General features: G+C 38.8%; 1 protein-coding gene across 1 annotated transcript; it reads left to right on the top strand.

Annotated features, from left to right (window-relative positions):
* Window positions 1-5,731, top strand: LOC121780153. The gene is made up of 4 exons (XM_042177671.1): window positions 1-159; window positions 248-393; window positions 2,820-4,318; window positions 5,619-5,731. Exons 1-3 carry the CDS (start codon window positions 1-3, stop codon window positions 4,153-4,155), a joined length of 1,641 nt encoding a protein of 546 aa, XP_042033605.1. The 3' UTR covers window positions 4,156-4,318; window positions 5,619-5,731.
* Window positions 5,732-16,424: the final 10,693 nt, after the last annotated feature.

The following is a 16,424-nucleotide window of genomic DNA, read 5'->3' as shown; positions in this document are numbered from 1 at the left end:
ATGGAAGATAAAAAGACTAAAGCATCTGTTTCTCATGTAGTTCTAACAATAGATGCCAGTGACGCTGAAAACATGCCAAAAATGTTGTGTCATAATGACTTGAAATTTGCACAGTTGGAAAGCTTTCGAATTGAGCTTATATTAACTTTCTTTCACTGGGTACTTGAAGAAGAAGAAGAAGTTCACGTCCCACTTCTAAAGAGCATGATAACCACGGTTTTTTTTAGCTTGCTAATACGTTACATAGGGATTCGAGAGAGGCAAAGTTGATGAGTTGCCTTTGTACTTATTGCGAAACATAGGGATGCGAGAGAGATCAACTCAGCCGGATAGCAATGGCTCCACATTACAAATTGAACAAGAAGCATTTCAGTCATGTAATGTAACTGAGAGGTTATTATTTTGTTGCAGATTGCATTTGGAAATCCATGTTTTTGCATAGTTAAGATCAAAACTAGACAATGTTTCAATGCTGTAAGTCTGAATTTCTAAACAACTATCACAATTTGTAATGTGGAGCCATTCACATTACAAATTGAGCAAGAAGCATTTCAGTCATGTAATGTAACTGAGAGGTTATTATTTTGTTGCAGATTGCATTTGGAAATCCATGTTTTTGCATAGTTAAGATCAAAACTAGACAATGTTTCAATGCTGTAAGTCTGAATTTCTAAACAACTATCACAATGCAATCTATAATTAGATTTACTTAATTGGAAATTTAATCTTCGTAATATTTCCTATTATTAAAATCACATAAATAATTTCTCCTCTCTACCAAATTACTCACGCGTTTATAGTTAAATCTATAAACTGTAATATTAATTTAGAGAACCGACTGTTATTTATATCTTCAATTGATAATAAATAATTTTCTCTTTGTTGTCGTTTTAGTGTAGGAGTATAATTGTAATATATAATTGTAATAATTAATTCTAATTTTAATTTGGGAAATAATTAGAATAATTCTAATTTTAAAAGAATATTTATAAAAATAATTAGGGAATTAATTAGGGAGTAAAAAAAGTTAAAATTAAAAGTTTAATTCGGTTAAAATCAGGATTAAACCCGTTGACCGTTAGTTTTTAACAGAAATGTTGACGGAGGACCAAAATGATCAAATTTCCATATGTTCAGGACCACAAAATTCAAAAGATAATGTTTAGGACCAAAAACATAAAATCATCAGAGCATCCACTATAACACGCCCGCGGCTATAGCCGCGTTTGGGGCGAAAGCGGGGCGGAAGCGGGGCGCCTTATAGTGGCGGAGTTGTCCGCCCCGGAGGTGGACGCGGCGAGGGGGGAGGGAGGCGGCGGACGCGGGATAGCCGCGTGCGGGGCGAGGACGCGGCGATGGAGCTATAGCCGCGCCTATAGGCGCGGCGCCTATAGTGTAACGAGGAAGAAGCCGCGGCTATTCGGCGCGAATTTTTTATTTTTTTTTACATTTCAATTCACCTATAAATACACACCACTCCATTCATTATTTTCACACCATTCAAACACAACATCTATACAAATTTCTCTCACTACAATTTGGGGTCGGAAATGAACAATTTGTGGAGAGACAACTGAAATGCTCTGATTCAACAGGTGCAACAGGATGTAGCGGCCCGTTTGGCGGAGGATGCGGAGGATAGTGGCGTTGTGTAAACTTGGTAGTGATTTGTACTAGATTCAATGTAGTGTGTGATTTTAATTTTAATTTAGTGTGTAATTCTAATTTTAATTTGTATTGTATTTTTATTTTTATTTTTATTTTTATTTTTATTTTTATTTTGAATTCGTATAGTCGGCCTTTCTTAATCCACTAATTAGAGCCCGATAAATTTGTTAATAATTACTTGATATATTATAAAATGAAAGTTGATTATAAAATTTTGGGGCTATTGGAGTTGTCCACTATAGTGGCGGAAATAGAATTTTGGGGCTATGGACAAAAAATTGGGGCTATGGACAAAAAACTGGGGCGGGGCTATTGGGCGTGTCCACCTTATAGTGGACACCCTCATATGTTCATAACCAATTTTGGCCTTTAGTCTTTAAGATGCATTGGATTTGGTGCAAATACGTTTCTTTGATTTTTTTTACAATTATCCATCAAACCTTTTCAGGAAAACTAAGAGAAAAGTGGACTTTGAAAGTTTAGAATTAAAAAATTACTTATACATTTAGCCTATGGTTCGATAAAAATATACTAGTACAATGGGAGTTTGGCAACACTCACAACTTGAAATTACAGTGAATGAAAAATTTTAGTCTATTAAAAATGATCCAATTATCTTGATACTTACCAAAATAAATTAATAACACATTTAATAAGGAGGGATATAACTTGTTTAGTAATCGGATAGTTAAGTCAAACACTCTTGACTTTCTATCATTCTCATCTCGATGGACATGTCACTCCGGAAGGGATCACCTTTTACATTTTATACTACATTTGCTAAAGATACCTTGGCTGCTGCTGCGTTTCAAGCACAATTTTATGCGTTTTAACCACATCATTTCCTGCTGTGCTCTTTGGCACAGCAGAGGATCCTATCCCGTTGATTCGCGATTACTTCTGGGAGGGGTTGGTGTGGGTTTTTTTCCAATCATAAATATTCTTATTATTCACCTTCAATTTCATCCATTAGATTCTATTATAAAAAACACTAGTTCACAATAATCATGATTCCAATAATACTCTACACATCCACGATTAATTGATTCAGGTTTTAATAAATATTTGATTTTGTGAAAAAAATGGATAAAAAAAAAGTAGTGGAACGTGACAATAGAATGCAAAGAGTAACGAGTTATTGGAGTATGGAGACCTCTTACAATAAATGAAAATAATTACTCATTTCCTAACACCATCCGCTGCACCGTCTGCACCCTCCTCCTCAAATTGCCCAATTCCCTCTCTTCGCTCCCCAAGAATCTCGACCTCCTCTACTTCTCCTCCCTCCTCCAGCGCACCCGCCCCCTCGAGGAGAAGACACCAATTCCGCCGGATTTCAAAGGCGCAGAATCGGTTTATTCTCCATCTGTTTTGAAGCCGTGGCCTTACGAGTTCTATTGCAGATGGGGGAGATGGATACTCCCAAAAGACTGTATTTTGATTGGTGGGAGGCCTCTGGATGGAAAGGTTTTGTGGTGTTTTGAGAGTGATCGTGTGGTGGGGTGTGTTTTTAGCGAGAATGATCATGTGGGTCTGATTAAAGTTGGGATTTTTATAGGGGGTGAGGATGATTCTGAGATAATCAAGCCAAGCTATGAGTCGAGAATTCTGACTTTTTTGTGGGGGATGGGAGAAGATGGGAGGGATAAATTGGGGGTTGTTTTTAAAGCTTGTTTTAGAGTGAGTAGTTTGGGGAAGGCCTTTGGGTTTTGGTGTAATGAGGAGGATAGGAGCGTGTACATTGTTTGCCAGAAGCTTGCTTCGTCTAGCTTTATTGATTGTGTTTTCAATAGAAGGAAGGATGAAGAGGAGAGGCTCATTGCTGATGAAATTAGGTTTTGGGGAGTGGTTGGTGTAGAGATATGTGAGATTTTGATGCGCTTGCATTTAGAGGGGCTAACTGTTGGTTACCTGAGTTTGAATTGTCTCGGTTTCGATGATTTTGGTCGGGTGTGTGTAGACTTAAGCGAGGTTTTGAAAAGCGGTAGGAGAGTGAGCAAGAATGTGGAATTTGGTTTGAAAGATATGTTCTTGGAGCATAACGCTGTGTTTCTTAGTCCTGAGGTGTTGTTGCAGTTATTTGTGAAGGCGGGGTTTGAGTTGGATTCGCGAAATGTGTCTAAAGTCGGTCCTGTTTCAGATGTTTGGTCACTTGCGTCTTTACTGGTTTGCGTTCTTGTTGGAAGCTCTTTTGAGGAAGAAATGGAGTCTTTCTTGCATTCTGTGGTTAATGCTGTTAAAGACGAAAAGGGTTGTGATTATGATGGTTTGTACCTAGCCTGGATGGGGAAAGTTTCTGCGTTATTGAAGAGCAGACTGGGATCGGATTTTGCTTCGTTGCTGGATGTTTTGTGCAGATGTCTGGGGTTAGAACCTGGCCATCGGCCTCTTGCAACTGAGCTATGGAAATGCTTGAGGGGGCTGGTTGTTAAACCTCAGTGTGATATTGGATTCACCTTGAAAAATGAGAACAAGAATCAAGAATAGGGTGGTTATATAGTACTAGGTGATGTATGCTGCATGGTTGATGGAACGGGCCATGGCTCGAAGGGAGAAGAAGAGGCTGAGAGGGATGATGCGAGATTGAGGGTTGAAGGAGATGTAGTTGATGGGATCACTCGTGGTGATTTCAAATGTCTAGAAGTGAAAGGTCATCTTGGTTTCATCACTAATCAAATTGGTGTTTAAATTCACATTGCAACCTGCTACGACATGTTTATCTACATACTACTAAAGAACACTCTCAAATTGATGTTTAGATTCATATCATTTGGATTGATTGCCATGTGCTCCCACCCCTGAAAATCTCATAAAGGGTATAGCTTACTGTGAATAAATAGGGTCTGATCATTGTCTGTTTCTTTTGATTTGGTGATATGTTTCGAGTTTATTACCTAGCTGGGTTGATCTCACCTGAAAGGGGAAGGATGATACTAAGTCCATATGAATATGCTTTGAAGATTTGGATTATACACAATACTAATTGATAAATAAGATTTTTTCATGGTTGAATTATATAAACAAGTCCTAGATGTTCTGACCACCTATGACAATAGTTCGCTTATTCATATATATGCTTTAAAGGGAATCATGTACTATTTGTCTTTGTGGTCCCCGTTTTTCTCAATTTTAGCTACATATGCATGTGTAAGATTGATTCTTTATGTATGTTTTGTCTGTTGTGTAGGGGGCGATAAGATAGTCAGTGTATGGCCATATTTTTACTGCTGAGACCAATTTCTTAGCAAAAATAGCCACTTTTATTGCAAAAACTCATCTCTGATAAGTGCCCGAGGGTCGAAATATTGGTGCTATATGACCTCACAGTAAATCTAATTATAGTTGATCATTATATTTGATGTTCTGATTATGTACTTTTATTGATTGCTGTGCTTATGTGCAGTGGCGAAGCCACATGAGGGCCAAAGGTGCCCATGCTCCCCCCACCAATTTCATTATTTACTATATTATATATACTTATATCAATATGACAAAGGTGGATGCCTAACTCAAGTGGTTGATTGGGGTTTGCCCTTTTCTATCAGATTCAATGTTCGAATCCCATAAGCCACAATGATCAGGATATTTTTATATTTTGTTTGTTTTTAGCTTAGGATATTTTATATTTTGTTCGTTTTAGCTTCACAAAGTTCCTTTTATTTAGTCTTATCCTTAGTTTTTGCTCCAGTAACTTCAATTTTAAAGTTATTTCGCACATATTATCCATCTTTCTCGAAGTCTCCACTTAGGTTGCATTAATTTTTTGTTGATGAAGAAAGAAAAAAATATATCACAACCACGAAGAGTAAGTTGCCCCCCCCCCCAACTTTAAAATTCTGGCTTCGCCACTGCTTATGTGTATTATCTAATACTATCATTGACAACCTTTTCATATGCTTACAACATGAAATGATCAACTTCAGTTCATTTGACTTATGTGTTTCTTACAGGAACAGGACTACATGGAATCTACTACAGGAACGTGTCACATGTGAAATAACAAGGGCTGATTTGATGTATATTTTGGACTTAAACTAGGGTTACAAAAAATGACTTTTGGAATCATACAATTCTCATTTTCAATCAAACAAATGGATTATAGAAAAGAATTAAAATTAGAAATTAAATCGGTACGATTAATTTTACTAAAAAATCAGTCAAGCCATGTGCAATACTATCATATCATATAGTAACTAGTTTTGCACAAAAATTATTTTATATAGTATATTTTATGGACAATTAATTTTATCCTTCTATGCTAAACAATAGTACAATACACCATGTTTTCAGATTTATTCTTTTGTCTTTTACACATATTTTATGCAAAATGTCAATTTTTCAATCAGCGACATAATAATAATAATTATTATTATTATTATTATTATTATTATTATTATTATAAGAGTAAATGTCAGTTTTGATCATAAACATGTGACCAAAAAAAGAAGGACTACTTCGTTGATATTTTCCATTTGTTATGGACTTGTTTTTCAAAAAGTGAATGTTTTGGAGTAAATCCGTATTTTGATAATATAGTTAGGACCAAAATTAACCTTTTACTCTAATTATAATTTAGAGCATTGATATTACGATAAATATTTTCTTCAAAATACAATTAGGACCAAAATTAACCTTTTACTCTAATTATAATTTAGAGCATTCCCCAAGTTTACCACAAACAAGAGAATCATAAACAAAATCAAACTATATGTGCTTCTCAGAGAATCAAATAAAATTGACATATGCTCTCCATTTTGTTATTGCAACTTCTCGGCTTTTTTCCATGAAACACCATTATGGGGACCCGTATCCGCCATTTGGACCCGGAAAAAAACTTATTCCAGCCATAGGAAAGACGCGAGAAGCTCTCGCGTGTTTCTTTAAGAAACACGCTAAACCCTCTCGCGTGTTTCTTAAAGAAACACGCGAAACCCAAACGCGTGTATAAGTTTAAACACGCTGAAGGCTCTCGCGTGTATACGGTATACATGTGGATGGCCTTAAACATGTGTTGTTTAGGCGGGAAACGTAGCAGTGTACTTTTATTATTTTTGACACCACTTTTCAATAAAGCACCCCTCATTTGTAGCTGCAGGCCTATTTGTTAAACATGTTGCAGACTATTACAACAAGAGAATCAAAAACAAAATCAAACTGTATGTGCTTCTCAGAGAATCAAATAAAATTGACATATGCTCTCCATTTTGTTATTGCCACTTCTCGGCTTTTTTCCATGAAACATCATTATGGGGACCCGTATCCGCCATTTGGACCCGGAAAAAAACTTATTCCAGCCATAGGAAAGACGCGAGAAGCTCTCGCGTGTTTCTTTAAGAAACACGCTAAACCCTCTCGTTTGTTTCTTAAAGAAACACGCGAAACTCAAACGCGTGTATAAGTTTAAACACGCTGAAGGCTCTCGCGTGTATACGGTATACATGTGGATGGCCTTAAACATGTGTTGTTTAGGCGGGAAACGTAGCAGTGTACTTTTATTATTTTTGACACCACTTTTCAATAAAGCACCCCTCATTTGTAGCTGCAGGCCTATTTGTTAAACATGTTGCAGACTATTACAACAAGAGAATCAAAAACAAAATCAAACTGTACTTGTTTCTCAGAGAATCAAATAAAATTGACATATGCTCTCCATTTTGTTATTGCCACTTCTCGGCTTTTTTCCATGAAATACCATTATGGGGACCCGTATCCACCATTTGGACCCGGAAAAAAACTTATTACAGCCATAGGAAAGACGCAAGAAGCTCTCGCGTGTTTCTTTAAGAAACACGCTAAACCCTCTCGCGTGTTTCTTAAAGAAACACGCGAAACCCAAACGCTTGTATAAGTTTAAACACGCTGAAGGCTCTCGCGTGTATACGGTATACATGTGGATGGCCTTAAACATGTGTTGTTTAGGCGGGAAACGTAGCAGTGTACTTTTATTATTTTTGACACCACTTTTCAATAAAGCACCCCTCATTTGTAGCTGCAGGCCTATTTGTTAAACATGTTGCAGACTATTACAACAAGAGAATCAAAAACAAAATCAAACTGTACTTGCTTCTCAGAGAATCAAATAAAATTGACATATGCTCTCCATTTTGTTATTGCCACTTCTCGGCTTTTTTCCATGAAATACCATTATGGGGACCCGTATCCACCATTTAGACCCGGAAAAAAACTTATTACAGCCATAGGAAAGACGCAAGAAGCTCTCGCGTGTTTCTTTAAGAAACACGCTAAACCCTCTCGCGTGTTTCTTAAAGAAACACGCGAAACCCAAACGCGTGTATAAGTTTAAACACGCTGAAGGCTCTCGCGTGTATACGGTATACATGTGGGTGGCCTTAAACATGTGTTGTTTAGGCGGGAAACGTAGCAGTGTACTTTTATTATTTTTGACACCACTTTTCAATAAAGCACCCCTCATTTGTAGCTGCAGGCCTGTTTGTTAAACATGTTGCAGACTATTACAACAAGAGAATCAAAAACAAAATCAAACTGTATGTGTTTCTTAGAGAATCAAATAAAATTGACATATGTTCTCCATTTTGTTAGTGCCACTTCTCGACTTTTTTCCATGAAACACCATTATGGGGACCCGTATCCGCCATTTGGACCCAGAAAAAAACTTATTCCAGCCATAGGAAAGCCGCGAGAAGCTCTCGCGTGTTTCTTTAAGAAACACGCTAAACCCTCTCGCGTGTTTCTTAAAGAAACACGCGAAACTCAAACGCGTGTATAAGTTTAAACACGCTGAAGGCTCTCGCGTGTATACGGTATACATGTGGATGGCCTTAAACATGTGTTGTTTAGGCGGGAAACGTAGCAGTGTACTTTTATTATTTTTGACACCACTTTTCAATAAAGCACCCCTCATTTGTAGCTGCAGGCCTATTTGTTAAACATGTTGCCGACTATTACAACAAGAGAATCAAAAACAAAATCAAACTGTATGTGTTTCTTAGAGAATCAAATAAAATTGACATATGCTCTCCATTTTGTTATTGCCACTTCTCGGCTTTTTTCCATGAAACACCATTATGGGGACCCGTATCCACCATTTGGACCCGGAAAAAAACTTATTACAGCCATAGGAAAGACGCAAGAAGCTCTCGCGTGTTTCTTAAAGAAACACGCGAAACCCAAACGCGTGTATAAGTTTAAACACGCTGAAGGCTCTCGCGTGTATACGGTATACATGTGGATGGCCTTAAACATGTGTTGTTTAGGCGGGAAACGTAGCAGTGTACTTTTATTATTTTTGACACCACTTTTCAATAAAGCACCCCTCATTAGTAGCTGCAGGCCTATTTGTTAAACATGTTGCAGACTATTACAACAAGAGAATCAAAAACAAAATCAAACTGTATGTGTTTCTTAGAGAATCAAATAAAATTGACATATGCTCTCCATTTTGTTAGTGCCACTTCTCGACTTTTTTCCATGAAACACCATTATGGGGACCCGTATCCGCCATTTGGACCCGGAAAAAAACTTATTCCAGCCATAGGAAAGACGCAAGAAGCTCTCGCGTGTTTTTTAAGAAACACGCTAAACCCTCTCGTTTGTTTCTTAAAGAAACACGCGAAACTCAAACGCGTGTATAAGTTTAAACACGCTGAAGGCTCTCGCGTGTATACGGTATAGATGTGGATGGCCTTAAACATGTGTTGTTTAGGCGGGAAACGTAGCAGTGTACTTTTATTATTTTTGACACCACTTTTCAATACAGCACCCCTCATTTGTAGCTGCAGGCCTATTTGTTAAACATGTTGCAGACTATTACAACAAGAGAATCAAAAACAAAATCAAACTGTACTTGCTTCTCAGAGAATCAAATAAAATTGACATATGCTCTCCATTTTGTTATTGCCACTTCTCGGCTTTTTTCCATGAAATACCATTATGGGGACCCGTATCCACCATTTGGACCCGGAAAAAAACTTATTACTGCCATAGGAAAGACGCAAAAAGCTCTCGCGTGTTTCTTTAAGAAACACGCTAAACCCTCTCGCATGTTTCTTAAAGAAACACGCGAAACCCAAACGCGTGTATAAGTTTAAACACGCTGAAGGCTCTCGCGTGTATACGGTATACATGTGGGTGGCCTTAAACATGTGTTGTTTAGGCGGGAAACGTAGCAGTGTACTTTTATTATTTTTGACACCACTTTTCAATAAAGCACCCCTCATTTGTAGCTGCAGGCCTGTTTGTTAAACATGTTGCAGACTATTACAACAAGAGAATCAAAAACAAAATCAAACTGTATGTGTTTCTTAGAGAATCAAATAAAATTGACATATGTTCTCCATTTTGTTAGTGCCACTTCTCGACTTTTTTCCATGAAACACCATTATGGGGACCCGTATCCGCCATTTGGACCCAGAAAAAAACTTATTCCAGCCATAGGAAAGCCGCGAGAAGCTCTCGCGTGTTTCTTTAAGAAACACGCTAAACCCTCTCGCGTGTTTCTTAAAGAAACACGCGAAACTCAAACGCGTGTATAAGTTTAAACACGCTGAAGGCTCTCGCGTGTATACGGTATACATGTGGATGGCCTTAAACATGTGTTGTTTAGGCGGGAAACGTAGCAGTGTACTTTTATTATTTTTGACACCACTTTTCAATAAAACACCCCTCATTTGTAGCTGCAGGCCTATTTGTTAAACATGTTGCCGACTATTACAACAAGAGAATCAAAAACAAAATCAAACTGTATGTGTTTCTTAGAGAATCAAATAAAATTGACATATGCTCTCCATTTTGTTATTGCCACTTCTCAGCTTTTTTCCATGAAACACCATTATGGGGACCCGTATCCACCATTTGGACCCGGAAAAAAACTTATTACAGCCATAGGAAAGACGCAAGAAGCTCTCGCGTGTTTCTTAAAGAAACACGCGAAACCCAAACGCGTGTATAAGTTTAAACACGCTGAAGGCTCTCGCGTGTATACGGTATACATGTGGATGGCCTTAAACATGTGTTGTTTAGGCGGGAAACGTAGCAGTGTACTTTATTATTTTTGACACCACTTTTCAATAAAGCACCCCTCATTAGTAGCTGCAGGCCTATTTGTTAAACATGTTGCAGACTATTACAACAAGAGAATCAAAAACAAAATCAAACTGTATGTGTTTCTTAGAGAATCAAATAAAATTGACATATGCTCTCCATTTTGTTAGTGCCATTTCTCGACTTTTTTCCATGAAACACCATTATGGGGACCCGTATCCGCCATTTGGACCCGGAAAAAAACTTATTCCAGCCATAGGAAAGACGCAAGAAGCTCTCGCGTGTTTCTTTAAGAAACACGCTAAACCCTCTCGCGTGTTTCTTAAAGAAACACGCGAAACTCAAACGCGTGTATAAGTTTAAACACGCTGAAGGCTCTCGCGTGTATACGGTATACATGTGGATGGCCTTAAACATGTGTTGTTTAGGCGGGAAACGTAGCAGTGTACTTTTATTATTTTTGACACCACTTTTCAATAAAGCACCCCTCATTTGTAGCTGCAGGCCTATTTGTTAAACATGTTGCAGACTATTACAACAAGAGAATCAAAAACAAAATCAAACTGTATGTGCTTCTCAGAGAATCAAATAAAATTGACATATGTTCTCCATTTTGTTATTGCCACTTCTCGGCTTTTTTCCATGAAACACCATTATGGGGACTCGTATCCACCATTTGGACCCGGAAAAAAACTTATTACAGCCATAGGAAAGACGCGAGAAGCTCTCGCATGTTTCTTTAAGAAACACGCTAAACCCTCTCGCGTGTTTCTTAAAGAAACACGCGAAACCCAAACGCGTGTATAAGTTTAAACACGCTGAAGGCTCTCGCGTGTATACGGTATACATGTGGATGGCCTTAAACATGTGTTCTTTAGGCGGGAAACGTAGCAGTGTACTTTTATTATTTGTGACACCACTTTTCAATAAAGCACCCCTCATTTGTAGCTGCAGGCCTATTTGTTAAACATGTTGCAGACTATTACAACAAGAGAATCAAAAACAAAATCAAACTGTATGTGCTTCTCAGAGAATCAAATAAAATTAACATATGCTCTCCATTTTGTTATTGCCACTTCTCGGCTTTTTTCCATGAAACACCATTATGGGGACCCGTATCCGCCATTTGGACCAGGAAAAAAACTTATTCCAGCCATAGGAAACACGCGAGAAGCTCTCGCGTGTTTCTTTAATTTGGTGAAATTAGATGAGTTTGTTGTTGAATTTGTGAATTGGGATGAATTTGGTGTTGAATTTAGGGTTGAATTTGGGATGAATTTGGTGTTTATCTAATGTTGAATTGGGATGAATTTGCAGAATCGATGGTGTTTGTGAGTTTATATTGGGATGGGCAAATTATTCAGCTCCCAGGCTTGGGTGTTGCTTATGACCCCCCTCGTGCAAATTCATTTATTATATTGAATGAAAAGATATCTTATTATCAGCTCGTTTCAATGATTTCTGAAAAAATTGGAATTGATTTGGATGCACATACGCTTGATTTAACATGGAGGCATTCTTTGGTTTTTAGTGGAGTGGTGAATTAAGTAGCTACACCAGTGGATGATAATTTGTTGGAGTATATGTTTGCTGAAAATCCACGTCAAATTGAACTTTTTATTGAATATACTCCTGTTACTACTGCGTTGCAATTTGAACCATCCACCACTCATCATGATGTTACACAAGCTCAATTCTTGAACTGCTTTCTTTTTCTTGAATTGAATTTGGGAATTGCGTCAAAATTGAATGTCACCGATTTCACTACAGTTTTTCTTAATAAGTCTTCCAACCAGTGGAAAACCCGACCCGGTTGGCCTTAAACATGTGTTGTTTAGGCGGGAAACGAGCAGTGTACTTTTATTATTTTTGACACCACTTTTCAATAAAGCACCCCTCATTAGTAGCTGCAGGCCTATTTGTTAAACATGTTGCAGACTATTACAACAAGAGAATCAAAAACAAAATCAAACTGTATGTGTTTCTTAGAGAATCAAATTAAATTGACATATGCTCTCCATTTTGTTAGTGCCACTTCTCGACTTTTTTCCATGAAACACCATTATGGGGACCCGTATCCGCCATTTGGACCCGGAAAAAAACTTATTCCAGCCATAGGAAAGACGCAAGAAGCTCTCGCGTGTTTCTTTAAGAAACACGCTAAACCCTCTCGCGTGTTTCTTAAAGAAACACGCGAAACCCAAACGCATGTATAAGTTTAAACACGCTGAAAGCTCTCGCGTGTATGCGGTATACACGCGAATCCCTCTCGCGTCTATACGCCAACACTACATCTCCCGGCTTCACGCGGATTCACTCCCATTCCCGCATATTCACTCTCCATTCACCCGAATTTCATCATTCATCGAAGTCAATCCGACATCTAGCTTCTCCCAATCCTCTTTTAGGTGTTGTTAGGTAACTCTCTACCCTTCATTTCAATTTAGTTGATTTATAGATTTAGGGTTTATGGTTTGAATTTTGTTGTTGGATTATTGAATTTGTTGTTGTATTATTGAAATTGGTGTCGAATTTATGTTGAATTTGGTGAAATTAGATGAGTTTGGTGTTGAATTTGTGAATTGGGATGAATTTGGTGTTGAATTTAGGGTTGAATTTGGGTTGAATTTGGGATGAATTTGGTGTTTATTTAATGTTGAATTGGGATGAATTTGCAGAATCGATGGTGTTTGTGAGTTTATATTGGGATGGGCAAATTATTCAGCTCCTAGGTTTGGGTGTTGCTTATGACCCCCCTCGTGCAAATTCATTTATTATATTGAATGAAAAGATATCTTATTATCAGCTCATTTCAATGATTTCTGAAAAAATTGGAATTGATTTGGATGCATATACGCTTGATTTAACATGGAGGCATTCTGTGGTTTTTAGTGGAGTGGTGAATTATATAGCTACACCAGTGGATGATAATTTGTTGGAGTATATGTTTGCTGAAAATCCACGTCAAATTGAACTTTTTATTGAATATACTCCTGTTACTACTGCGTTGCAATTTGAACCATCTACCACTCATCATGATGTTGGAACGTCTAGGAGGGATGATGAATATCATAACTTTGAATTCAACATATTTGGGAGGGATATAGATGAACAAGTAGATGTACCAAATGTGACATGTGTGGTTCTGATGGTTCTGATAATGGTGTTGGTGCGGATGGTTCTGATAATGGTGATGGTGCGGATGGTTCTGATAATGGTGATGGTTCAGACGGTTCAGAGGGTTCTGATAGTTCTCAACTAAGTGATCTTGATTATAGTGCAGAATCATGTGAAGATTCAACAGACGACGAGACACTTGATATGATGGTTGCAAATTATGTACAACCATCTGTTCGTGGGGAGCAACCTGTTCCCGACTATGTGCCTGAAGGGTTACCATTTTTTCGATCATTACCATGTGAAGGCAGCAGAGGTTACGTTTCAGAAGACCATGGAGTGGGCGAGGAAGATATGTGGTATTGGGACGAGGATAATCCGAGACATATTGATGTGGGAACGAAATTTGATAGCAAATTGCAGTTGAAAACTGCTGTAACATTGTGGCATGTGGGAACAGGTCGGATGTAAGAGGTTATGGATAGTAAATCAAGAAGATGGCATGCAGCTTGTAGGGACCCATTTCGTCCGAAAAGAAAAGGCATGGACCTTGGCCAACGATACCCCTGTAATTGGGAGGTTAAAACAACGTTTAAGAAACGCGATGGTAGCTGGTCTATCAACGCATGGGTTGATCGTCATTGTTGTATGGGAGATCACGATCCAAGTGAACATGCTAATCTTACATCATCTATGATTGCTCTCTGTATTCGAAGTCAAATTGAAAACGATGCTCAATTCAAGCCTTCTGCGGTAGTTACATATATCAAAGATAAATTTCATGTGAAAATCAGCTACAAGAAAGCATGGTATGCTCGCAGAAAAGCTATTGAGCTTGTATATGGTGGGTGGGAGGGATCATTCAGACAACTCCCTAGCTAACTGACTGAGTTGCAAAGTCAAAATCCTGGGACAGTCGTTGAGTGGTTGCATGACCCTATATTGAGACAAGGTAATAAGAAGGTGTTCCGTTACGTATTTTGGGCATTTGGGCCAGCAATCGAGGCGTGGCAACTTGCAAAGCCAGTCTTATCAGTTGACGGGACCCACCTGCGTGGGAGACTGAAAGGTAAACTACTTGCTGCAGTAGGTTACGATGCAAATAAGAACTGTTTGCCCGTTGCTTTTGCCATTGTTGATGAAAAAACCAATGAGAGTTGGAATTGGTTTTTAAATCTTGTCAGAGTGAATATTATAAAGAATGAACATGGAGTATGCATAATATCAGACAGACATCAAGGCATTATAAATACCATGCAGTCCGACGTGTGGAAAGAGGAACCAGTTGGTTATCATGGATACTGTTTAGTTCACGTGAGATCGAATGTGTTACAAAGACACAAAGGCCCCGGAGTGAAAAAATGGGTATGGAAAATGGGTGAAGCAGTTGAGGAGTGTAGATATTGGACTGCAAGACGTGAATTAGAGAAGGTGAGTCCAGAAGCTCTGAGGTACCTCGAAACCACCATAGATAGATCGCAGTGGACTATGGCACACGACGGATTTCGTCGATGGGGTGAGACGTCTACTAACATGGCTGAGTGTTATAACAATGTGTTGTTAGCTACGAGGGAACTGCCAATTAGAGCTATCATTGATATTACATTTTGGAGGACCATCAATTGGTTTGTTAACCGAACGACTCTAGCCAAACAATGTCAGACGACTTTGACACCGTGGGCTTGGGAGTTGTTTCAGAAGAATGACCGTCGAGGGAGACGTCATCATGTTAGGCCTACAAGCATAGCTCGTGGCACTTATGAGGTGCTAACATATCACAGAGGTCCGGGTAGAGGCCATAATATACATGTTGTTGAGTACCGTGAAAAGATTTGCTCATGTGGAAAGTGGCAGACCTAGAGAATGCCTTGCTCTCACATTGTTGCGGTGATGAGAGAACGCAGTGATGACATCTTCAGTCAGGTTGATACCCGATACCATACAGATGTTTGGATTCACCAGTACGCATGTATGTTATTTAGATACTTCTTATTCTAACATTATTATCATGTCTTACGGTTGGAATTTTATGCAGCTGCGTTCCGTCCATTGAGACACCAGGATTATTGGTATGAACCTGAATGGACGTTGGAATGTTCACCAGCACGGCTACTTCCTCGTTCACGTGGTCGGTACTCAAGAGCCAGGATATTATGTTTGAGAAATGTGTTAAGACTTAAATTCGTACTTGTTTACGACTTTAATTATGTTTGAGAAATGTGTTAAGACTTTAATTTGTATTCAATTTTAATTACGATGTTAGGTGTCTTGCTCTTGTTTTCTAGGCAGGAAATTCACCCGGCCGGGTGAGGTTTTCAGGCAGGAAGTTCACCCGGCCGGGTGTTAATATGTGGGGGTTCTCTGGTTGGCCGAAGAAGCAACGGATGAACTATGCCGGTGATTACAGCGGCAGCAGCGGAGGTTCCTATGACCACCCCGAGGATGTTTAGGATTTCTTGTCCCCTCCGGTGTTTACTCTCCACACTCGCCCGGTTGGTCAATGGCGGGCGCAACGGGCAGCAAGGGGAATCGCCCAGGGGTCCCCGGAGGTTCAGTCGGCATCCCCCTATTGGCACGTCACCAGCCAATCTCGCCTTCTTCGCGCGTCTACAAATGCG

Source organism: Salvia splendens, chromosome 19, assembly GCF_004379255.2.
Source record: "Salvia splendens isolate huo1 chromosome 19, SspV2, whole genome shotgun sequence".
In the NCBI taxonomy this organism is placed as follows: domain Eukaryota; kingdom Viridiplantae; phylum Streptophyta; class Magnoliopsida; order Lamiales; family Lamiaceae; genus Salvia; species Salvia splendens.
The sequence above is the reverse complement of the archived record's forward strand: the minus strand, read 5'-3'. Positions and strand labels throughout refer to the sequence as shown.

What these genes read in the sequence shown, in the direction of transcription:
- LOC121780153 (XM_042177671.1), top strand. Translation starts at nt 1, where the DNA reads ATGGAAGATAAAAAGACTAAAGCATCTGTTTCTCATGTAGTTCTAACA. An exon ending in TATTAACTTTCTTTCACTGG is followed by an intron (nt 160 to 247) that starts GTACTTGAAGAA and finishes TACGTTACATAG; the next exon opens with GGATTCGAGAGAGGCAAAGT. An exon ending in TCATGTAATGTAACTGAGAG is followed by an intron (nt 394 to 2,819) that starts GTTATTATTTTG and finishes TGGAGTATGGAG; the next exon opens with ACCTCTTACAATAAATGAAA.